This window comes from Sceloporus occidentalis, unplaced genomic scaffold (genome assembly GCF_023333645.1).
Source record: "Sceloporus occidentalis isolate IW3139 unplaced genomic scaffold, rSceOcc1.0.p SCAF_369, whole genome shotgun sequence".
NCBI classification, from domain to species: Eukaryota; Metazoa; Chordata; class Lepidosauria; order Squamata; family Phrynosomatidae; genus Sceloporus; species Sceloporus occidentalis.
The window spans coordinates 10,001-34,559 of NW_028317349.1; the positions used below are offsets into that span (position 1 = coordinate 10,001).

The 24,559-nt window shown below is 38.9% G+C and overlaps 1 protein-coding gene across 1 annotated transcript in view; it reads right to left on the minus strand.

Moving 5' to 3' along the window:
* The window catches only part of LOC149273529 (protein numb homolog), a gene marked incomplete at its 3' end in the record, with an annotated part of 35,517 nt that overhangs the window by 208 nt on the left and 10,750 nt on the right, over positions 1–24,559 (minus strand). Inside the window, exons 3-6 of the mRNA XM_089506194.1 lie at positions 16,004–16,078; positions 2,448–2,588; positions 1,515–1,719; positions 1–110 (exon numbers count right to left, since the gene is read on the minus strand). The exon at positions 1–110 is cut by the window's left edge and continues 208 nt beyond it. Of these exons, the coding sequence (XP_089362320.1) occupies positions 1–110; positions 1,515–1,719; positions 2,448–2,588; positions 16,004–16,078 (531 nt within the window). The remainder of the gene's footprint in view (positions 111–1,514; positions 1,720–2,447; positions 2,589–16,003; positions 16,079–24,559) is intronic.

Consider the following 24,559-nt stretch of genomic DNA (forward strand, 5'->3'; position numbering starts at 1 on the left):
ATGGTCCTCAGACGTTGGTGAAGAAGGCAGGACTGGAGTAGGAGCTAAAGTTGCAGTAGTGGAAGCAACCGTTGTAATTGTATTTACACTCTTCACTTCGGGATCTGCTACTGAAAGCAAAATTAACACTATTCAGTAAAGAGAACAGACAGCACCACATAACATGCCTCACAAACAAACTGAGCAAAGATATATTGTACACTCTAGTTAAGTACCTCAGGGTCCAAATTCCTGCTCAAAACAAACATTATAATGTAATGTATAATAAGGTTAGAATTAGGGATGCACCAAAAACTCTGGACCGAAGAACACCCAGTCTGCAGGGAACATGTAGCCAGGAAGTATCAGGTAGGTCACCAGTACGGAAGGGGTTAAATCTCACCTCTGAAGCCTCTTCTTCTCTGGCACTTGCTCTTTTCTCTACCACCCTCTGCTGGTTGCTTCAGGACTCAGTTCTGGGCCCCCTACGCTTCTCTATCTAACACAAATTCATCCTTTTTGATTGCAGTACCATCTCTGCGGATGGCACACTCATTTACCTTTCCTCTCCTGACTTATCCACCTAATCCATTGCCCAACTAAGCCAGTGCCTTCACCATATCCTCCAGAGTAAAGTTTGAATTCCTGACCCTCATCCACAGATACCTGTGTCATGACCCAAGGCCTGAATAAAGCATGTGACACGTTGTTGTGCATTCTTGTTATCCTATGGCAGTGATTTCCATACCACATCAGTCTTCCTACAAAAAAATCACTGACAAACCTGCCCCTCACATCCTGTCTCGTACCCTTTCAACCTTGCTGTAGAATGGCCTGAAGCGGGGGTCAGACAATAGTCCACATGTGTAGTCTCAGATTAAACATTAAGTGATTTTATTTGTCTGCAGCAGAACCTAACATTTAGGCACACAGTCCCTTTTAAGGCAACACAAAAACTTTACCAAAAAATAAAACCTACTCCACACTGGGAGAGCTTACCAACAGCTCAAGCCCTATACATTAGGCTGGCTGGCTGGCTATATTTAGTTACCAACCTTTTAACTGACACCACATCAGTCAGGAAAGTATCTTAAAGTTCTTACGCTGTTTTAGAGAGGGTTGGAAATCCATCTGGTTAGCGGTTTGCACATCACAGCTCTGAAGTCTGAGACAGCCCCCTTCCACAAACATTACCTTTATTACCAGCTGTCTCCGCTTACTTCTTAACCCCTTAAGGATAATGGGTTGTCCTTAAACCCATTAAAAATAAAGCACATGTACGGGCTTTGTCATTAAGGGATAATGATCCCAACCATGCTTCCTGGTTTAACCATCTGAATGCTGAAGGACTCAGAGGTGTTTCCAAGCATAACTATCAGCACCTGACTTCATCCTGTCACAAACCTCCTAAAAGATGGTAAGCTTGGAAGACCGGTGGCCCACATTCCCTTATTTACCAGTATGTTAATTTCGGATTTCAGCTTTAATATTATTGTTTTAATATCTTTTTAATTTCCAGTGACTGTACATTTCACCTTTTTTGGAATCCTGTATTTGTTTCATCACCTCTTCTCTCTCCGCCTGCTCTGTCGCGGTTGTCACTCTGAAAGAACCTTCCCTTGTGAAGGTAGTTCTGCTGGCATCGAATGTGGCAGTCACTCCACATTCTTTTTCACGCTTTTGCTTCCGCTCCAGACAAGCAGCAAATGCACAACCTACAGCATGGCTAAGCCTCTCACCCTGCAGCAGGAGACAATTCAATTTTTTGGAACATCAGACAATTGTATTCAACTATTACAAAAGGCAATTAATGCACAGATCTTCAGCCTTAAAGAATTGTTCAAGTTCCATCATTATCTGATAAATAGTTTCATATTTCCATACAATCAGGTATCAGTCTTAGGACAGAAACTAACCCCCAATTGGAGTATTTCTGTGTGTCAAAAAAGACAGGTTTAAGGTTCAACATAACCATCTGGAAAGGCTAAATCATCAAAGAATGGAAAAGTTCGAACACAAGGCCATAGTCTAAAGCTACAAGGTCAGAGACTTAGAGGTAAAGTTTCACTTTACCGAGAGGGTGGTAGATAAATGGAAGAAGTAATAGAGCAGAAGTAATAGAGGGTAATACCATCAGGGAATTTAAACATGCATAGACTAGGCAAAATCATGAATCTAAGACAAGACCAATGTCTGATTAAGGTCAGAGTCTGGTTCTTTACATCGGTAAAGTGGGCAGACTAGAGGTGCCGAATGGTTTTTATCAGCCGTCAAATTCTAGGTTTCTAACTAGAGCAACTGAACCCATGTGACACTACTTATAAGAGGCAAGGAATCGAGAAACAGAAATAATATTCCTAAAATAATGGTTTGAAAATTAATAAATAAGGGCTTGGATATATTTCACGATGCATATATATGGCCAAGCCAATCACACCGGTACCAACAGATACAGCAAACATACTGACCGTGTCCTTAACTGACATAAAGCAGTGGCAGATCCACCTTCTTGTGGTTCCATCTCGACAGATGTATGAGAACGCTCTATCAAAGTTTCTGTCCGGAGCACAGAAAGACACTTTCTCTATGGTTTGATCTAATAGAAGGTCCTGAGTGGAGACAAAGATGTGGGATGGTTATTAGCAATTTCTGCAATTATGGCCCTTTATGACACAAATTCACAAGGATCAAAAGAAGAAAGTGTTTTGAATCAGCATTATCATAAATGGTTTGGACAAGAAACAAGTCAACAAAACACAAGTCTGATTTTAGTCATTCCTTATGTTAGCAGACACACCACCATTAACTTTGACAGAGCCGTCTACAACCAAGGAATCAGTAAAAATATTTAATAAAACTAAAAAAAAATAAAAAATGGAACTATGAGGTCTGGAATACAAATGTGACTCTCAATCTAATTCTATGAATGCTAGATTATCAAAAAGTATCACAGATTCTTCTCTTGTAACAATACAGCAATATTGATTTTAATGAGAATATCCTGCAAATGAGCTATTTGAGTAACTATAGGATCACAAATTAAAAAATAAAAAAATAAATAAAATACAAACACTTTTTTTTTTTTAAACACAGTCTGTTGCATAACATAGAACAGGGGGGCCCAACCTGCGGCACGCCAGGTGCTGCAGGACTACATCTCCCATAATGCTCTTTCAGCTAAGGGGCTGGCTGAGGAGGATGGGAGATGTGGTCCTGCAGCAGCTGGAGAGCCGCAGGTTGGACATCCCTGACATAGAATGTAAAGTCTTTGGTTCAGAACAAAGTTTTTAAGTAGGACATGCTGAAATCATGTTTGACCATATGGTGTCTCTGTCAGCTGGCTTTCAAGGACGATATTTAAATTGTTAAATGTTAGAACTGTGTGCTTTGGGCACAAAAAAAACAAACCTTGTTTGTGCAAATTTGCAAGAGTGATTGGGTTTTACATAGTAACATAGTTCATAAGGTTGAAAAAAGACCAAAGTCCATCAAGTTCAACCTATATACATATTGTGTCCCTACTGTGTTGATCCAGAAGAAGGCAAAAAAACCCTTATGAAGCAGATGCCAATTGCCCCATACCAGGGGGAAAATTCCTTCCCGACTCCAAATATGGCAATCAGAATAAATCCCTGGATCAACGTTCTGTCCCTATTAATCTAATATCCATAACTTGTAATATTATTGCTTTCAAGAAACACGTCCAGGCTCCGTTTGAACTCTTTTATTGCGTTTACCATAACCACTTCCTCTGGCAGAGAGTTCCATAATCTCACCACTCTTACTGTAAAGAACCCCCGTCTGTGCTGGTGTAGAAACCTTCTTTCCTCCAACCGTAGAGGATGTCCCCTTGTTATAGATACAGTCCTGGGTATAAATAGGTCCTGGGAGTGATCTCTGTACTGTCCCCTTATATATTTATACATAGTTATTAAATCCCCCCTAAGCCGTCTTTTTTCCAAACTAAATAACCCTAATTCTGATAATCTTTCTGGGTACTGTAGTCCTCCCATTCCCCTTATTACTCTGGTTGCCCGTCTTTGAACCCTCTCCAGCTCCACTATATCTTTCTTGTACACTGGTGCCCAGTACTGTACACAGTATTCCATGTGTGGTCTGACTAGTGACTTGTACAGTGGTAGAATTATTTCCTTGTCGTGGGCATCTATGCCCCTTTTGATGCACCCCATGATTTTATTTGCCTTAGCAGCAGCTGCCTGACACTGGTCACTACAGGTAAATTTACTGTTAACTAAAACTCCTAAGTCCTTTTCCATGTCAGTCGTCCCCAGTGTTTTCCCATTTAATACATATTCCCAGCCTGGATTTTTCTTCCCCAGTAGCATACCTAGCGGGGGTATTTTTTGTCCAAATTTTGGTGTGTTAACAGAAAAATTCAACAATATATATATATATATATATATATATATATACTTTTATAAGGTGGTGGTGGGGGGTCATTTTTGGTTTCAGCTAGGGCTGCAACAACTAAACGATTATAATCGCTAAAAATCGATTTTAAAAGAGGGTTTTTTTTCCAGAGCAAATGCTCTGAAAAACTCTCCTTCTATAATCCGAGCTCAAACAGGGATCGTATTACAACACTAGAATCCAGATCCCCACAGCGATGCAGGAGACCTGAATTCCACCGAATGCGCACAGACACGCTCCACCTCTCCCCTCCACTTCCGCTGGGGCTTCTACGATGCAGCGCCAGCATCACGACCTTCACCGTAGAAGCCCCACCGGAAGTGAAGGGAAGTAACTGAGGCTGTCTGTGTGCTTCGTGCAGACCCCCACCGACTGACAGAGGGGAGAATCCAGGTCTCCTGCAGAGGATCATCCTCTCTGTCAGCTGGTGGGTGTCTGTGCGATGTGCACAAACAACCTCTGCTAACTCCCCTACACTTCCGCTGGGGCTTCTACGAAGCTCCAGTGAAAGTGCCAGCCAGCAACGGAGGTTCACCCCCCACAAGACACCAGGGAGTCGAGGAGAGAGGCAGAGTGATGTATGGGAGGGGGAGGAGGCAGAGTGGTGTATGGGGGGTATAATGAATTTCAGGGTGGCAGAGTGGCGTAATGGGGGGGTATAATGAATTTCAGGGAGGCAGAGTGGCATATCTGGGGAAGGCAGAGTGGCGTATAGGGGGAGGCACCCAGTTTATTTTACATAAAAGAAAAATTTGCATTGTTTTTATCCGATTAGTCGAAAAAGTAATCGGCCAACTAATCGATTATTAAAATAATCGTTAGTTGCAGCCCTAGTTTCAGCCAAGTGAATGCTACATTTTTTTGTTTCGGTCCAGAATTTTCATTTCGGTGCATTCCTACTATATACTAAGCCAGACTGAAGTGGTAGGTTTACGCCACATTAACCCCTTAAGGACAATGGGCAGTCCCTAAACCCATTGAAAACAATGCATTTTGAGCCCGTACATGTCATTACGGGGTTAATGTTTGGCTTAGTATATAGTGATTGGGGTTATGCTGCACCCCTGTCAATGTCTGCCTCATTTTTTTATGAAAACAGTTATGCAATATAATGTATGTAATGATAGAAACTATGCAGTTTTAAAGTGTGTGTGGGGGTGCCACATACAGGAACCCCCCCCAATTGCCAAAAACTCTAGGTACGCCCCTAGGGTTTGTAATGATAAAATTGAAGTTGTAGAATCTTGGGGGGGGGGGATGGGAGTCTTATGTTGCACAAATTAACATCCTCCTATTCTGGAGATATTGACCTCAGCAGCCTGTTTGCTCTTGGTTTGACTTTCTGTAATTCGGCAAAACCTTATCTGGCCCTTAGCTGTGACTCTTTGTCTTTTAGGAAACTGCAGACTAAATGTGGGTCCCACCAGCTAAGATAATTGAATTGCTCCATGATGTAACATACCAATAGAAAGGCACTTTATCTAGTGTGTCAAACATCTAAGAACTAATCGCATAGACAAAATAATTGTAATCACTGCAGATGAAGTGGAATATTCTACCTATATGCCATAAAATACAAGGCTATTTACAAAAGGATCTTTTTTTTTTTTTACCTTTATTTCTTTCTTTTCTCTCTCTTTCATCTCTACACCCCCAGATGCAACCTGGCAACCCTGAGAAAAGGTCTCTGTAAAAATGTTATGTGAATATTTGGATAATGTCCTCCAGGTTATTAAATAAACAACTCAATAAGTTGTTGCCCCACCTAACTAACATACGCATTAACACACAGCCAATTTTTTATTTTGTAGAAACAAGTTTTAGAAACTTTTATAGAAAGTTTGTAATTTAAAAAGTAGCAATTACAATAAGTGTAAATTAAATATGATACATTAACAGCAAAAACTGGAAAATGATCTATACTCTTATAATTGCTTTTGCTCATATTTTTGCTACAAATAATCTTTTTTTTAAAAAATATTTTAAAATATGCTGTTTAGCTTTCTGAATTCAAACATATTTAAAACAAAAAGTTGTCTGTTTTTGTATGACATCATTCAGTATTTTTTTTTTTTTTCCAATAAACTAACAGTATTATTATTATTACTGCTGCAAGAAGGGCAAAAATAGAACTGCAGGAGAAAACACCAAAAATACAAAATAAACTAGCTGCAGCTACACTGACAAATGTAATTAACTGACAGGGAAAAGAGAATAGTCCATGCACCTGTTCAGAGCATAAAGCAGAATATACAGGAAAACTATTGCGAGTAATGTTTGTACAATTTTTAACAAAAAACAAAGTAGGTTTTGGTATATTTTGCATCATACAATAAACAAGAACTAATTATTAAGAGTGTACCCCAGGTTACCCATTTGCCATGGTTAAATAAATGAATCAAACTCTGACCAATAGTGTAATTTGGTTGAGCGGTGCTCTAGGCCTGACCCAGGACAGTGCATTCAGTCATCTCAGGACCTCTACAGCCTCCATCTCCCCTGCTAAGTACTGCTATATGATGTCATATCACTATGCTTTACCCAACAATGCTGGGTATAAGGTAATTTGGGGGCTGTGCCAGTTAGGCACAGACCTCGGTAGTATAAATGAGACAATTAAAATGGATTGACATGACACAGTTCATGTGAAAATCTATTTTAAGTGGGACAGTTTAAAGTCGCAAGTATGATGTCACGTTGAAATTGTTTATGCCTGGGTAGAATTACAAGACCTAGAGATCAGGGACTGATTTACGAAAAATAGGCTAAAATATGTAAAGTTACTAAGGGCTGAAGTATTTTAGGATGCAGTATATGCTTTGAAACCAGAGGAATTTTTTTTTTTTTTTTTTTTATTACAAAAATACAAAAGGACTTACAAGTAAATGCTTAAATACATCGATAAAATTTAAACAAATACATAAATACATAACATAATTTAAGACAAACATACAATTTTGGATTCCAGTTAACATCCTCTATTGCCACGTATTTCAGAAAAGAAAAAAAAAAAGAAAAAATGACAAAAATACGAGGACAATACTACTTCTTCATATCAATGTGATATTGACTCTATTGGGATAGTGTTAAGGCTCTATTTCTTTCAATCTGCAGAGATATAACTGCAGAAGAAGAAATTAAAGGATTGCTAATTTTAATTAATCTATTTTACCTTCTTGCAGCAATTGTATCCAGTTTTCCCAGGCTTCTGACCCAGCTTTATTCCCTCTATCATATAACAGAAGCAATTTTTCCATATAATATTGATGCATAATTTGAGCTTAATTGGGTCAGAAGTTCTCCAATTCCTGGATACAATTATTTTGACTGCTGTTAACACATGTAATAAGAACTGCAATTCCTGAGTAGGTATTTTAGGTAGATTTAGATGTAATAGGGCTCTTTCTGGTGTTAGTCCCCAGTGTGATCCAAATAGCTTAGTGAGCTTGTTAGATAATTCTTGCCAAATTCTATTTATCAAAGGACAACTCCACCAAATATGGATCAGATCTCCTTTATAATACCCACATCTCCAACAATTCGCCAGATTATTGGGAGAGATTTTTGCCAGTGTTGTAGGCACTAAATACCACCGGTTCATCAGTTTATAATGCATTTCATTAAGATTCAAACAATGTATATTTTTGTACGATACATACAATGATTTATTCCATTCTTCCGGTTTAATTATGATATCTAAATCTCTCTCCCATTTTTTAATTGCTAGGGGGATATATTCCTTTTTAAATAGCGTTATCAAAGTTAATGCTTTTGACAACAATTTTTTTTGTGATTCCCCTACTACTAGGTCACTTAAAAGTTTTTGTACTTTTACATTTAGATTCCAGTTTACCGATTTTAATAAAAAACTTTTAACTCTTAAATAATTATATGCTTCACCTTCTGGCAGATTGAATTCTATTTGAAGCTGAGGAAAGGGCTTCATATTAGAGCCATTGATTAGGTCTTTAATTCTATAGGCGCCTCCTTGTAGCCAAGTTTTTAAATTTATATTATCCATTAAATCTTCCATAATATCCAACGGTAAATCTACTATTATCTTATTTTTTAGCCCTAGCTTACTTCTTACCCAGATCCAATTCGTATACAATTGTTTTAAGACTAAGCTATTTATAGTTGGGATTAATTCAATCGCTCTCTTGTAGGGGACCCAAAACAGAGTTTGTAGCACTTTAACAGGATATATTTTTATAGTCTCACCTCTATACCAAGACTCCTGAATAGATTCTTTTCTCTGTGATATACTAGCATGCATTAGCAGGGCTGCTTGTGAATATTCTTGGATTAGTGGAGCACTTAATCCTCCTTGGTCTTTCTTTTTTGTAATCAATTTAGCATTTAATCTCGGTTTCTTACCTCCCCAAATAAATCTATTTATTGCGCCTTGAATTAGATCCAGCCAACTATAAGGTATATTTAGTGGAATCATCCTAAACAAATATATAAATTTGGGTAGGATATATGCTTTTACCACGTTTATCCTCCCCCACCAAGAGATAAATAGGTTTCGCCATTTTTTAAAGGATAAATTAATTTCTTTAATCATGGGGAGTAAATTTTTTTCAACCCATGTATTTGGAGAATTTGTCATTTTAAGACCTAAATAAACTAAAGTATCATTTGTACAGCCAAAACCAATTCTCTCAATTTCTTTCTTTTGTATTTCATTAAGATAGGAAGGTAACACTATTGATTTATTTATGTTTAGTTTATAGTTGGAGATAAAGCTAAATCGATATATTTGCTTCATAATCTGATTTACTGAATTCACTGGATCTTTAATTGTAATATATCGTCTGCGTAAAGTTTGATTTTTTGTATTTCACCCTCTCCACAGCCCACTATCCCAGGATTACTTCTAATATCTCTTGCGAGAGGTTCTAAGGATAGGACGTAGAGCAGTGGTGAAAGAGGACAACCTTGTCTTGTCCCATTAGACAACACAAACCAATCAGATTTAATTCCTGATCCAATTACTCTGCCTCTCGAGTTCTTATAAAAGGGCCATTATCGCTTGGTGAATCTTGCCTTTTATCCCAAATGCTTTTAACGTTTCTGCTAGATATCCCCAGCTGACCCTATCAAAGGCTTTCTCAGCATCTAATGATAGGGTCAACTGAGGAGTTTTAGTTTGTATATTATCTTCGAAAATTCCCAATAACGCTCTTATGTGATTAGATGCAGAGCGTCCTTTGATAAATCCAACCTGGTCTGTATGAATCAGCTGCGGTAACACCATATTTAGTCTTTGAGCTAGTATACCTGCATATATTTTTGCATCTATATTTAAAAGAGATATAGGTCTGTAGCTGGTTATCTTGTCAGGTTCCTTCCCTACTTTAAGTATTGGCATAATATTGCCTCTCAAAAACTCTTCAGGGAGCACCCCCTTATCCATACCCTCATTGTAGGCTCGGACTAGACATGGTGAGATCTCCTCGATAAATATTTTATAGAATGTTGCATCAAACCCATCTGGTCCAGGGGATTTTTTTTCCCGCAGTCTATGTATTTCTTTATAAACCTCATCTAAAGATATTTTTTCATTTAAGATATCCAGATCATATTTGGGGAGTTTAGGGAGAATTCTATCCACAAACATTTTTTTTTACATCTAATTCTGTAGACTTATTAGGTAAATTATATAACTCTTCATAAAATTCATTAAAAGCTTGGCCTATCTCATTAGGGGCTAGGAGAATTTTTCCTTTATGTACAATTCTAGTAATCATCTTATCTTCCCTTTTCTTTTTCAATTGATTGGATAACATTTTATCTGCCCTATTTCCTTTATAGTATCTTTTTGATTTCAGAGTCATCAAGGCTCTATTGGTGTTCTCCAGTAATATGTGGTTAATTTTATCATTTATTCCTTTAATTCTCATAACATTATTTTTTGCGGGATTCTGTTTATTAAGTTTATTAAGATGAAAAAGAGTAATATATAAATCAGATAATTTAACTCCCGCTTTTTTTTTTTGCATATGCTCCCAATTTAATAAAATGTCCCCTTATAACTGCCTTGAATGCACACCAAAGATTTAGGGCTGAGATGTTATCCACATCATTTTCATTAAAGTAAAGCTGGGATGCTTTTTTTATATATTCAATGTCTTCTGATTTTTCCATTAGTTTATGGTTCAATCTCCATTCTGTTCTAAATTTTTCCCTCTTCTCTTCCAAATCCATAGTAACTAAATTATGGTGAGACCATGTTGTTTCATGTATTTTAATGTTTTTTTGCTTTTAGTGCTAAATTACATTCTCCCAGAATTAAATCAATACGGGAATATGAATTATGTGTTTTAGAAAAACATGTAAAATCTTTTTCTGTAGGATGGGCCATTCTCCAAATATCAAATAACGCATGCGCTTTTAGCAAAGCTTGGAATCTCTGGGCTTGCAGGAGGAGATTTCGATCCTTAATAATTCTCTTTGAAGACATTTTATCTAGATGGTGATCTAATATACAATTAAAGTCTCCCATCCATATTAGAAAACCCTGTTTTACCTTCTGAACTTTTCCCAAAAGATTAGATAAGTATCGAGCTGGGGAGGTATTGGGTGCATATACATTTACTAATGTGAATAATATATTATTAATTTCAACAATTGCTAGAATATATCTGCCATCGGGATCAGTTTCTACGTATTTTAATTTTAAATCCAGATCTTTAGAAAATAATATGGCTACACCTCTTTTTTTCTTTGTTTTTATTGATGCCTGTATGGAATACGAAAATCTTTGATTTCTTAAGGTATTATTGTCCCCCAGACGCCAATGTGTTTCCTGAAGGAAACATATGTTTATTTTTTCTTGCCATAACCTTTGCAATACTATATGTTTTTTTGGGGTCAAATTAAGGCCTTGGGTATTTATCGTACTGAACCTAATCATCTTTGGTTAGTTTAACAATCTTACTTATTCTCCCAATGGGTCTCACATTGTATGTCTTTCGTATAACATAAACATGGAATCCACAAAAAAACAAGACAACAATTAAAAACATTAAACAAATTTGTAGGGATAACATCCACCGATGTATTCGCCTACAACCGCACCAATTCTCCCCTCTGATAGCGCGGATAATTAATGCCATCGATCAGATGACAGTTGGAGTCTAGGTATAGGTTATAAAAATTATCAGCTAAGTATATAAGTGCCCATATTATTCCTAAGAAAATAGGGAGAGAAAAAAAAAAAAAAAAAGATCTTTTTTTTTACAACAGAGCAATTTTCAAAAAAAAAAACTAAGTGTAACCTATAAATCAAGTGAAATATCTAATATGTCTCATAAAGTGCATTGAGTCTTCATTATTTTGATTATCTCATTCTAATTACTTATTAAGTAGCTAGAGATACTCATACCCAAGATTCACATCTCTTATATATTGTGTAACATGTTTTTACAGTGTCTTAGATAATTAAAAAAAAAAAAAAAAAAAATTAATAAAAATAAGAACTAAAAATTTTTTTGTTTCTTTCCCTTTTCCCTTCTCTTACAACAGAGCAATTTTCCACAGATTAACTATAAAGTATAATTCAAGTGAAATGCCTAATATATCTCATAAAGTGCACTAAATTTCCATTATTTTATTATTTTACTTATCTCATTCTGATTACTTACTAGAATAGCTAGAGATCATTATACCCAACATTCATAAAGAAATTACATGAAAAAACATGTGAAACATCTGACATACCTCATAAAGTGCATTAAGTGCAAATTATTTTAATTGTCTCGTCCCAGTTACATTCTAATTACTTACTAAGTAGCTAGGGATATTCGTGCCCAAAATTCATAAAAAATGACATGTCAAAAACATATAAAACATCTAATATACCTCATAAAGTGCATTAAGTGCAAATTATTTTGATTATCTCATCCCAGTTACTTGTCAAGTAGCTAGGAATATTCGTGCCCAAAATTCATATCGCATGTATATTACTTAACGTGTTTTTACAGTGTCACAAAAAAAAAAAAAAATAATAATAATTTATTCTTTTATCTTTTATAATTTAATATTATTTTTCCTCAAAATAGTTGTAAGATGTACATACTGCCGTCTTCTTGATCGTGTAAGATAAGAGAGGTCTGGAAGAATTTTAATTTTATTGTATGGTTCCGGTAATAGGTTTTCTCTGTGCATTCTTAAAATCTTCTCACGAATTTGAAGATTTGCGCAACTCAACAAAATGTCACGGGGTATTTCCGAAGATAAGTCTGCTACTTTTGCAGATCTATAATAGCGATCCCATATAGGTGCATGTGCTTCTTGGGTAATCCCCAATTTTAAGAAAAAATCTTTAAGAAACCTTTCTAAAGAATCAGTTGTTAAACTCTCCGGGATTCCTCTTATTCTCAGATTAATTCGTCTTGCACGGTCTTCAAAATCTGCGATTTTCAATTCCAAAGCCTCTATTTTTGTGGTATTCTGTGTAATATTATCTTGATGAGACAGATCCTGTATAGTTAAATGTTCTAATTTCTCTTCATTTTTTTTTCACCCGTGTAGCAACGGATAGTAAGTCAGTTCTTATTCCCTGCATCTGTATTTGTATTTCCGATTTTATTTTCTCAAATTGATCATCCAGAGCCATTTTGAGTTGCTCTTGGATTATAGGAGTCAGATCTCCTCCCGATGCTGAACCAGTTCCTTGACACATTTCCTCCCCAAGGCTTGTATTCAATGTTTGTTCCAATACTAATCTTTCATTCTCGGGTTTAGAGGAATGTGGTGAAAAAAAAGATAATCTTTTCTCAGGTCTGTCTTTTTTCTCATCCCTTTTCTCTCTTCTGAGGGATTTCTCAGAGGGCTTTTTTGCTGCCATATCAAAAAATATTTCTTTTTCCTTCTTTTTTTTCCCTTTTTCTCTACTTTTCTCTATTTTTTATTTTCTTCTTTTATTTCCCCTTTCCTTTCCCTCCCTTTTTCTTCTCTATTGTTTTTTTCTCTTTCTTCCTTCCTTTTTCCCCTTCCTTCCTTTCCCTTTCTCTTTTCCCTTTTCTTAAGTGCCTCTTAAGTGTCTCTAGCTAACTGACCCACTATATTACATTTATGGATCTTTCCTTCTTTCGTTGTTTAGTATACTAGGAGGTATTTAAATAATATATCATATATAGCTTATGTATGGCAATAGTTCATCTTTCATTCTTAGGTGGTTCAATGGAGTAAATGCAGTTTGGCTAATATATCGTATGTAGCATATAAAATGTATGTATATTCGATATGTATAATAAATAACAGTCCGTAAAAAATATCAAATTTCATCCATTAATCAATAGCAGTCCATAAAAAAAAAATATCAAATTTCATCCACAAAAAATTTCATCAAAACAAAAAAGAAGAGAGAAAAAAGAGAAAATCCACTTAGCTGAAAAATATATCCGTTTCAGGATGTCCGTATCAGGTATCTATATCCACATATAGAAAAATTAAAGTGGAGATTAATATTTCAGGGCCTCAGCGGCAGACACATCAGGACACGGCCTCCACAGGTCACATGGCCGTCCACTCCCGCATGCAGATCTCCCACTGTACCGAGCCAGGTCGCAGCTTGAATCACCGCTCTCTCACCGCGGGAACAGCCTCGTGCAAAGCCTCAATGGTGGCAGCCGTAATACTTACGGCGATGGAAGCCGCCACAGCGACCAGAAACGCCAGGATTACCGCAACACGGGGATCCCAGCGGTCCCAGCAATCTCAGCTCCGGCAAACTCAGCTCCGGCAACCGCTACGACGAACACAGCGTCACAGCGTCGCGGCAGTCACAGCGGTCGTAGTCCCGGTCCAGGTACCACGCTGAACGGCGACGGCGGCAGCAATAAAAGCCGCAACAACAGAGCAGCGGCGGCGGCACCTTTTGTGAAGCCGGCGGGGGACTCTCGGTGCGCCACAAATTAGTTTGGGCCTCTCCTACCCTAGACTCCGTTGCCGCGCGCGTGCTACGTCATGACTCCACCCCCCCCACAAAAGGATCTTTTAATAGTATTGGATTGTAAAATTGCAAGCAGGACCCACTTTACCCCTTAAGGACCAGGTTGTTTTTTTTGTACCCTTCGAGATCAAGGCTGCTTTAACACTTTTGTGGGGCTCACTTTTAGCTGTAATTTTGCCCTCTCCTATTTAGTGAACCCACACAAAGACAAGAAGGGCTTTCTTCGGGTGCCTTTTTTTTTTTTGGGATTATATCACCTAATTTCCTATAAAAAAATATATATGAAATATAGTGTTTAAAAAAAAACAAAACACCTTTCCTAGCTTTTATTACAAAAATCTTTTACTCATCTAAAAAAGCCAATAAAAAACCCTGCTACTGTCCTGAGTTTAGCCAATATTTTTTTTGCAAGCTATAGGAAAATAATTACAATTAGCATTTTGCCATTTAAAACCATTTTTCCCCAACTCTGGTCATTTTGCCCGGTCTGATATTTCAGACATCTTTGAAGCTGACCAATGTACCCCATCAAACCATATATTTTGGAAAACGAGACACCAAGGTATTTTAACCCTTTTCATGCACTAATACTACTACCACCCTTCATTAAACTTTGTAGTAGTAATTTAGAGTGTTTTTTTATCACACAAATTGTACTTCAGGTATGAATTTACCACTCCTGGTATACATCATTGCCAAACAACATAACAATATGTGTTTAGTGACATTTCTTACAATCAGTGATACCACCCCATGCATGGGTGTTGTCTGGTGGCTTGGGGCTAAAATGCCACAGTTGGGAAGTGCGATTTTATTTTTCTTCTTCATTTTGGTCAGTCTGTGTCTATGCCTGTCTTGGCACGCGTCCACTTCAATTCACCCCATCAAACCATTTTTTGGTTTGAAATGCTAGTATTTAAATTCTTTCCATGTGAGGATTTTTGGAACAATACAGCACTAAATTTAGCACTTGTTCTGGAGAGACCCTCTTGGAAACTTTATTTATTTCGAAAGGACCCAGCCTTCTTGCAAGATCCACAATCTCTCGCAGTGGCGATTGTGACTGCTCTCCGGAGCGGTCACAGTGCGTCCTGGGGTGGGTTTTTGGTGTTGCTGAATGTCTTGCTTTCGAGGCATTTCAGCAACAGCATTGAAGCTTAGGAGGCGATAGTTGATTGCCCCTAACCTCTTTTAAAACGCGCATCTGCCGACAAACTGTGTATGGTGGACATTGACTGCCTGATGCCAATCTCGGCGTTGCTAAATGCCTCAAGGCATTACAATAACATCGTTTAAGCAAGAAAAACACATTGTAAGTCGATTTATAAGCTTATTTAATGTCACTTGTTGTTAACTGACTGTTATTGTACAACACGTCTGGCATGTCACTGGTCGTTAAGGGGTTAATGTATCGCTTTGTCAATTCAAGTACTGTCATCTCCTTTGAATGTTTGTACTGTAAGAAGCGCTGTGCATATCGTGTGCTATATAGACAAAAAATAAGTTGTCGCCAATCACATGGGGACAGGATACTAATTAATGCTTCATACATAAGACATATTCCTAATCACAAATCAGTCCTCTGAGCTCCAGATAGGAGGGTAAACATAAGTAACGGGTTAAGACACTAACCTTTGTTTTATCATCCACAACTCGCAATCCATCTGCAGAGACCCACAGCACAGCCTTGATTGCCTTCTTGCCAGTCTAAAAAAGAAAAAATATGAAAGGGGAGCGTTAAAACAAGACAAAAAATGGCTAGCAGGTTGTCAAATCTCACTCTTACAGGAACTGCAAAGAACCACCTAGAAACAAAGCAACTCAAGTTGAAAACCAAATGAAAACCCACAAAAGCCAATGCCAACACATACACCAAGCAAAAGCTAAGATTATATATAGACTGCCCGGAGGGGGAGACAGATTTTGGAAGAAGGGGGACACCTGGAGTTTCAAACATTTCAACAATGTCTACGAAATCCAAAGAATTCAGCAAATTCTTCACCAGGATTTAAATATCTACCAAGAGCTTATGCGTCTGACACACGTGGATAAGGAGTTACTGCACTGGTATCTTCAGGACACAGTAGTTTGGGAGTGCACTGTACAAGTGGTATTTAGGCAAAAACATGTTCCATTAAAAGGTTTTACATTTAAAGCCTGGTGTCTTCAGGTCCTTTTAGAAGACTAGATTAATTAATAATCAAATTATATGAAATTTAGTCAAGCTAAATTTATTTGTTTTCACAATGAACACCATAAATTAAACTAATAACAAAATAAAAGTATTTTGTAGTGGTGCATGGTGCGTAAATATGCCTATATACCATTTCTGCAGTGTACAGAAGACCATCATCATCCAACAGTCATTAGCACAGTGTCTGACACAAACTCCTGCTTATAATGTCAATGGAGCAGTTTATTGCTGTACATTTGTCAAGAGCGCTTTAAAAATACCGTATTTGCTCGATTATAAGACAAGGTTTTTTTTCAGAGCAAATGCTCTGAAAAATACCCCTCGTCTTATAATCGGGGTCGTCTTATAATCAGACCTCAAATAGGTCTGACTATGAGACTAAGATTCAGATCCCCCGCAGCTGCAGGGGACCTGGATCCTCCTGTCCCCCCCGCCCCACTTACCGGTGCTTCTGCGTCCCCGGTGTGTAGCGTGCGCGGGGAATTCTCTCTGACAGTCGGGGAAGGTCTTCGCGATGGACGCAGACAACCCCCGCTGCTAGCCACACCTCCTTCTGGCTGCAGCGTAAATTGTCTACGCGAATCGCGTAGACATCTACACACTGCCCTGGCTACACACCGGGGACTCAGAAGCACCGGTAAGTTGGGGGGGGGGGTGTTAAATGGGGGGCAAAAGGCATTTCTGGAGGCAGAGTGTTCTATGAAATGCCTTTAAACCCCCTTAATGCCACTCTGCCTTTTTAACTCTATACGCCACTCCCTCCTGAAATGCCTTAAACCTCCCTATATGCCACTCTGCCTTTTAACCCCTTAATGCCAGAGTTACATATAGGGGTATAAGGCATTTCTGGAGGCAGAGTGGCACATAGGGGGTCAAAAGGCATATCATGGGGCACAGTGGCATATAGGGTTAAAAGGCATATCATGGGGCACAGTAGCATATAGGGGGTATAAGGCATTTCCGGGGCAGATGTGCATAACTGGGGGGACAGGTTGGAAAATAGAAGGAAATAAAACCAAAATATATTTTTCTCGATCATAGCTTTTATTAAAAAAAAAAAATAGTTTACATGAATTAACATTTACTGGTAAAACTTTTTTCCTATAGGGTTGTCTTATAGTCAGGCTTTTTCTTTTTTCCTAAATTAATATTCAGATTTGGGTGGTCGTCTTATAATCGAGCAAATACGGTATACTTTCCCAAAAGGCAGATCTCCAGCTGCGGTTAAACTGCACTTTTCATGATTGTTTGACTGGCTGTGAATTCTGAGAGTTGAGGTTCAAGAACAGGAGATGTACATTTTTGTCAGCACCCCAAACCCCCCCACAGACCCTCATATTTTAAAGATGGGTCACGATAAATATCGCAAGTCATCTTTAAGAATATCCTCTAGATCGTAAGCTCATTTGAGCAGGGCCCTCCTCACCGGTTTTTGTATGTCATCTTGTTATGTTATATACTCATCTGTATGTCCCGTCTACCCATTGTAAAGTGCTACGGAATATGATGGTGCTATATTAAACAATAATAATAATAATAATAATAATAATAAATATCCTGCATGGAGTCTCAAGAAAGCTCAAGGTTACAGGGAATGCCCTGTGGGAAATCAATCTATATGTATTAACATACAAGGCAAGCCGCCACTACATTTACAGTGGGCAACCAGTAAACCCAAAACGCTCTATAGCTTAGTAACATCTGGATTTGATATTCCTAGGCATATATATTTATTTGCAGCCACCAACACCAAATCATAAGAAGCAATCTTTTCAACAGCGAGCAGGGCCCTCTCCACCTAATGTATCGGTTTGTCTTAAGTCTGAAAATTCTAGTCTTCTCATACCCATTGAGTATAGGTATTGGAAGAAGCACTGCGTAAATTAATGCCGCTATATAAATAATAAATAATGCAGCTTCCTTGAGTCAACTATTCTCATTATTGGTGTATTGCTGGAGCTGTGACGTTTACAGACGTTTCTCAGGGAATGTTACCTAGTGATATAACAAGGTTTATTTAGTAAACCATAAAAGGTGCAGCAAGTAGAAATGTCTCCTCTTACCGACTTAAGTGTTGTAATCAAAAGGCTGTCTCCTCTTTATTAAAGGAACAGTCTAGGCCCTAAATCATAATTTAAAGTTGGACTCCATTTTACATGGTATTTCAATGCATTTTACTGTATGCAAATTGGAAGGTGCGTTCTTTACTGTCTCAGTAGACGCCTATTAGTATATAAACATCTAGCACACGCTCTGTATGAGTCCACTGGAGCAGCAGCCCACCATATGTATACTAGAAGAACATATGTGTTCAGAGACAATATATACTATATGGACATTATGGACTATATGACCATTACACCAATGTGGACTTTTATGACATTGTATTCTATATACACAGACATTAATTACAAGTTGCTAAAGGGGAAATACCAAGACCTTTTAGTAAATGTTATGCTTCCAACTTTGTGGGGACCGTTTTGGGAAGGGCCTTTTCCATTCCAGTATGACTGTGCCCCAGCAAGCAAAGCTAAGACATGGTTGAATGAGTTTGTTGTGGAAGAACTTGACTGATCCACAAGGAGCCCTAACCTCAACCCCGTTGAACACCTTTCGGAAGAACTGGAACAGAGATTGAGAGCCAGGCCTTCTCGACCAACATCAGTGCCTGACCTCACAAATCTTATGAAAAGCCTTGCCAGAAGAGTGATGCCGTTACAGCTGCAAAAGGGGACCAACTACATTATAATGTCTATGTATTTAGGATGTAATGTCACAAAAGCCCCTGTTGGTATATTGGTCAGGTGTATGTGTGTGAGATACAATACAAAAAAGCGGTGTATGGTCAAAGTAAGGTAACTTGAGATATTTCACAAAAATAATTTTAACAAACGAGAGATCTTATCTTGGATGCTCAAACTACATTAAATCTGAATGTGTTACATGCAGGCTAAAAAACTGCAGGGCCACTTTTTTTGTTTTGCTTGTTATTGGCTGCTGATACTGCCATTTATTCCAATATTATATGTAATAAGCATACTCTGTTTTCAGTAGAGGCAGATGGGAAAGAAGCTGAAAGACAAAAGTCTCCAATAACTAAAGAATCCCTGCATCAATTTACACTCAATAAATGTCATTAATTCCATCCAAAATGCACTCCAATATGCATTTAACATGAGAATAGAACTGGAGAGATCCCGGATTTCAGAACATACACACAGAAAAAAGGCATGTTGTCCAAAACAAATTTAAATTTTTTTAAAAAAAAATAAAAAAAAAATAGCTCCCACAGACGGGGTTTAATTGTTTAATTTAAGGTTACTAGATCTGCCCCATATCCAGGAGCATATGCTAAAGGGTTGCATTAAAAATCTTATGGTGCTTCTCTCAAAAAAAACAAGGACATTTCTAAGCAACCCAAAACTTTTTAGCGGTACTGTATGTGATTGTTTTGATCCTTAACGCCAGACAAAAAGGTAGATCTTTCCACCGCTGGTAGCAACTCAAATTGTAAATCCCAAGATTCTGAGCCAGCCAAGAGGAGTTAACTGTGGTTTAACAAGTTGGTATTAAACAAGTTCTCATAAAGAAGAGTTTTATTTAGTTTTGAGAACAGTTTGGGGGCGAGCAGCAACGCACCACAACCTTGTTCAAGTTACACATCCCGTGAGTGACGTACATGTGTGCGTGTGTATAATGTGTTTATGTACATACATCATTTTTTTCTCTTTATTTGTGGGAAATAAGAAAATGTGTCAAACGCTATGCAGATAGAGACTGTATTTTACCAGTGTGCAACTCCTTATAAAACTCAAGCACAAACTGGGCATTGAACTTACTTTTGCAAAGAAGCCTTTGAAGAACTTCCTTTCCTGGAGGAACAGGGGAGGGGACAAGTCGAGTACTATTATTGCTGGAAGCTACAAATCCCAAGGTTTTCAATCAACATGCATTGAACAGGTAGTCAAGTAAAGGGGTATTAGTAAGTTGAGCAGGTAAGGTGTCAAGCGGGTAAAGGGAAAGCCTAAGACCATGCACAGAAGGAGGTTACATGTGTGTTCAAGACAGGCCACAACTGCAACAGGCGTAAAAACAAGAGGGTAAAACAAGAACACAGCCCATCACCCTGTTTTATCCCATAAAAGAACCCCACTGAGGCTTAACATTTTCCTGTGTGGTATTCCTTCCTTTTTCATTGGGCACCCATTTCTTTATGGATTACCCAATAATCTTATGGTTGTGGATAACCCAACTTTCCAATACTATCATTTTATGAACTTCCACTTTGCCTACTAATACATGCCAAACCTGAGAAACCACCAAATCTATTACACTGCCATCACTTTCCCTAGCTTGGAGTAATGCGGACACAATGTTAACCTCTGTATGGTAATCTACATGTATGTTCTCTCGTATTATATAATGCAACCAGCCTAAAGATGCCAAAAAAGTATGACCAACACATAATGAAAAATAAATAATATCCTAAATATAATTCCAAAAGCTGAATGCCATATAGGACAAATCAGTGTAACATGGCAGCAGAAGGCCGGTCTGCTTTGACTATTCTTGTGTCCATCGGAAGTAATCATTCTAACAATGCACTGACTTAGGCGTTTGAACCCAGAATGGGTGCCACATTATTTCCTTAAATGTAGGCATTTTATTTAAACGCAGTAGGAACATAGGAGGAAAATGAGGAACCTAGGACTTTATAACAATATGCATATACGGTAAATCCTTTGAACAATCTTCACATTGTTATAATGATCATTTAAAATCACAACATGGAGCATAAAGGATTTGTGTCTCGCTTGTAAGCGTGGAAATGTATTGACTGTTCCCCTTTCTAAATTAATTAATATAGCTGAAATGTTGACACGGAATAGCTATAATGACAGTAGGGCTGCAACTAACAATTATTTTAATAATCGATTAGTTGGCCGATTATTTTTCTATTAATCGGATAAAAAAAAGCAATTTTTTAAAATTTAAAATAATGTAATAAAAAACGTACAATTTACACTTTCATGTCTTTATCACAATGGCCTCTCTCTCTCTATTCACCTTCTTATTTTACTGACATAATAAAAGCAACAAGAACCCAAACACAGTGTTTCTCAAACTAGGTTTTAATACAAAGTTATTAGTAAATATTAATTCATATTTTCATATTTAATAAAAACCGAGAAAAAAGCCTTGTTTATATTTTCTTTTATTTACCAAACTGCCCCCAGTTATGCACATCTGACCCCCAGCTTGCCACTCTGCCCCCATATATGCATTATACCTCTTATATACCAGATTCCACTGTGCCCCCTGGTATGCCACTGTGCCCCCGATATGCCTTATACTCCTTATATGCCAGTGATACGCAGCTGAGCCCCCTGATATACCTTTTACCCCCAGATGTTTTATGCCCCCCTGATATGCCTTATACCCCCTATATGCCCTGAAATTCATAATACCCCCCCATACACCACTATAACTGACCCATACACCACTCTGGCTCCTCCCCCTCCCATTCACTACTCTGGCTCCTCCCCCTCCCATTCACCACTCTGGCTCCTCCCCCTCCCATTCACCACTCTGGCTCCTCCCCCTCCCATTCACCACTCTGGCTCCTCCCCCCTCCCATACTCCACTCTGGCTCCTCCCCCCTCCCATACTCCACTCTGGCTCCTCCCATACTCCACTCTGCCTCCTCCCATACTCCACTCTGCCTCCTCCCATACTCCACTCTGCCTCCTCCCATACTCCACTCTGCCTCCTCCCATACTCCACTCTGCCTCCTCCCATACTCCACTCTGCCTCCTCCCATACTCCACTCTGCCTCCTGTGAGCAACGGAGGTTCACAAGACACCAGGGAGCCGGGTAGGGAGGCAGAGTGGCGTATGGGAGGGGGAGGAGCCAGAGTGGTGTATGGGAGGGGAGAGAGACGGAAGTGAGAGACCGGCCGACAGTGAGGGGAATCCAGGTCCCCTGCAGCGTTGCGGGGGATCTGGATTCTAGTGTTATAATCCGATCTCTGAGGTCGGATTATATAAGGAGAGGAGTTTTTCAGAGCTTTTTTTTTTTTTTTAATAATCGATAAAAATAGATTCGAATAATCGATAATGAAATCGTTGTTTCAGCCCTAAATGACAGTAAACATCAAATTAAAAGGGTTCTATGGGAACAATCTCCTCAAGCAGCATGTTAATTTAACTATATTATCCTGGAAACAAAGCTGTGTAATTTGTGCATTTCAAAGCAAAATCTGCTATTAATACACAGTTACTCTTGAGTATAACAAATTTCATTACACTACATGGTGCTAAATGTAATTTACGCTTGATGATTTAAAGGTGCGGTTCCACTAGCAGAACTGTCATTTTATTCTTATCTCAAGCTATAATCTATTAAAAACAAGCTTAATATGCTTTTTTGGTTGCTAACGCACCAACCTATTAGTGACAATTGGGTGTTGCCAGCACAAATTAGGAACAAGAGAACATTTTACTTGATTTAAAAAAAAAAAAAATACTTCAGAGAAGGGTTTGGCCATTTTTCAGTAGATCTATGAAACCAAAAACTGAAGTATGTATAACTAGTCAGGCAGAACGCTATTCCTTAATGTTCTACGTGTTAGGATTGTGTAGGTAAAGGGCCAAAGAATCTAATGCTAGGCTGCATTTAGAAATCTATTGTCGCAGTCCGGGTGAGATAATATAACACTACACCTGTGATTATGCCCATAGACAGGGGGTAGATGAGGAATCTACTAGTAACATACTGTATTGAACAGTAAGAGGAACGGAGGTATACACAGCACCCAGCATTTAGATGTAATTAGTATGTAATACATATGGGGCACTAAAACATCCACCTCTTGAGGCCTGTTCCTGGTTGAAGAGCACCTGTTGTGCACAACAATCGTACAAATTAACTATTCTATAAAAATATCTACCAGATGTGTCAATTAAAACACATGTAACCTACTGATAGACATGTCGCATCCCATCTCTCCAAGTGTAAATATTGTGTGTGGGAATTACTAATTCATTGCTTGAGATACTCGATACAGTAAGGAGAGAATTTGGATTAACTTGTTTTTATCTGTATGATGTTTACTTATTACAGGGAAGGAGAGCTGCAGTTTCAAATCACTATGTATCATAAATGGACAGATAAGGTGGTCTTCTCCAGGTTGGTCGGTACCGTAAAACACAAACACACGCTTTACCGAAAAAAGCCCTGCGTTTGTCTTCAGTTTGCAAAGCACGGTGAGGGTGATCCATTGTCTATACCAGGGGTTCTCAAACTGCGGCCCTCCAGCTGCTGCAGGACTACATCTCCCATAATGCTCCTTCAGCTAAGGGGCTGGCTGAGGAGTATGGGAGATGTAGTCCTGCAGCAGCTGGAGGGCCGCAGTTTGAGAACCCCTGGTCTATACAGAAAGGCAGACATGATATGCCGTATTGGCTCGGATATAGGCCGCCCCCGTATATAGGCCGCACCCTAAAAGTTTGGTGCTTTTTTAAAGAAAAAGTTTTTTTTAATAGACATGCTGCCACTCTGCCCCCCCCCGAGATATGCTGCCACTCTGCCCCCCCCGAGATATGCTGCCACTCTGCCCCCCCCCGAGATATGCTGCCACTGTACCCCCCCCCCGAGATATGCTGCCACTGTACCCCCCCCCGAGATATGCTGCCACTCTGCCCCCCCCGAGATATGCTGCCACTCTGCCCCCCCGAGATATGCTGCCACTGTCCTCCTCCCCCCCGAGATATGCTGCCACTGTACCCCCCCCGAGATATGCTGCCACTCTGCCCCCCCCGAGATATGCTGCCACTGTCCTCCTCCCCCCCGAGATATGCTGCCACTGTACCCCCCCGAGATATGCTGCCACTCTGCCCCGCCGAGATATGCTGCCACTCTGCCCCCCCCCGAGATATGCTGCCACTGTCCCCCCCCCCCCGAGATATGCTGCCACTCTGCCCCCCCCCCACTT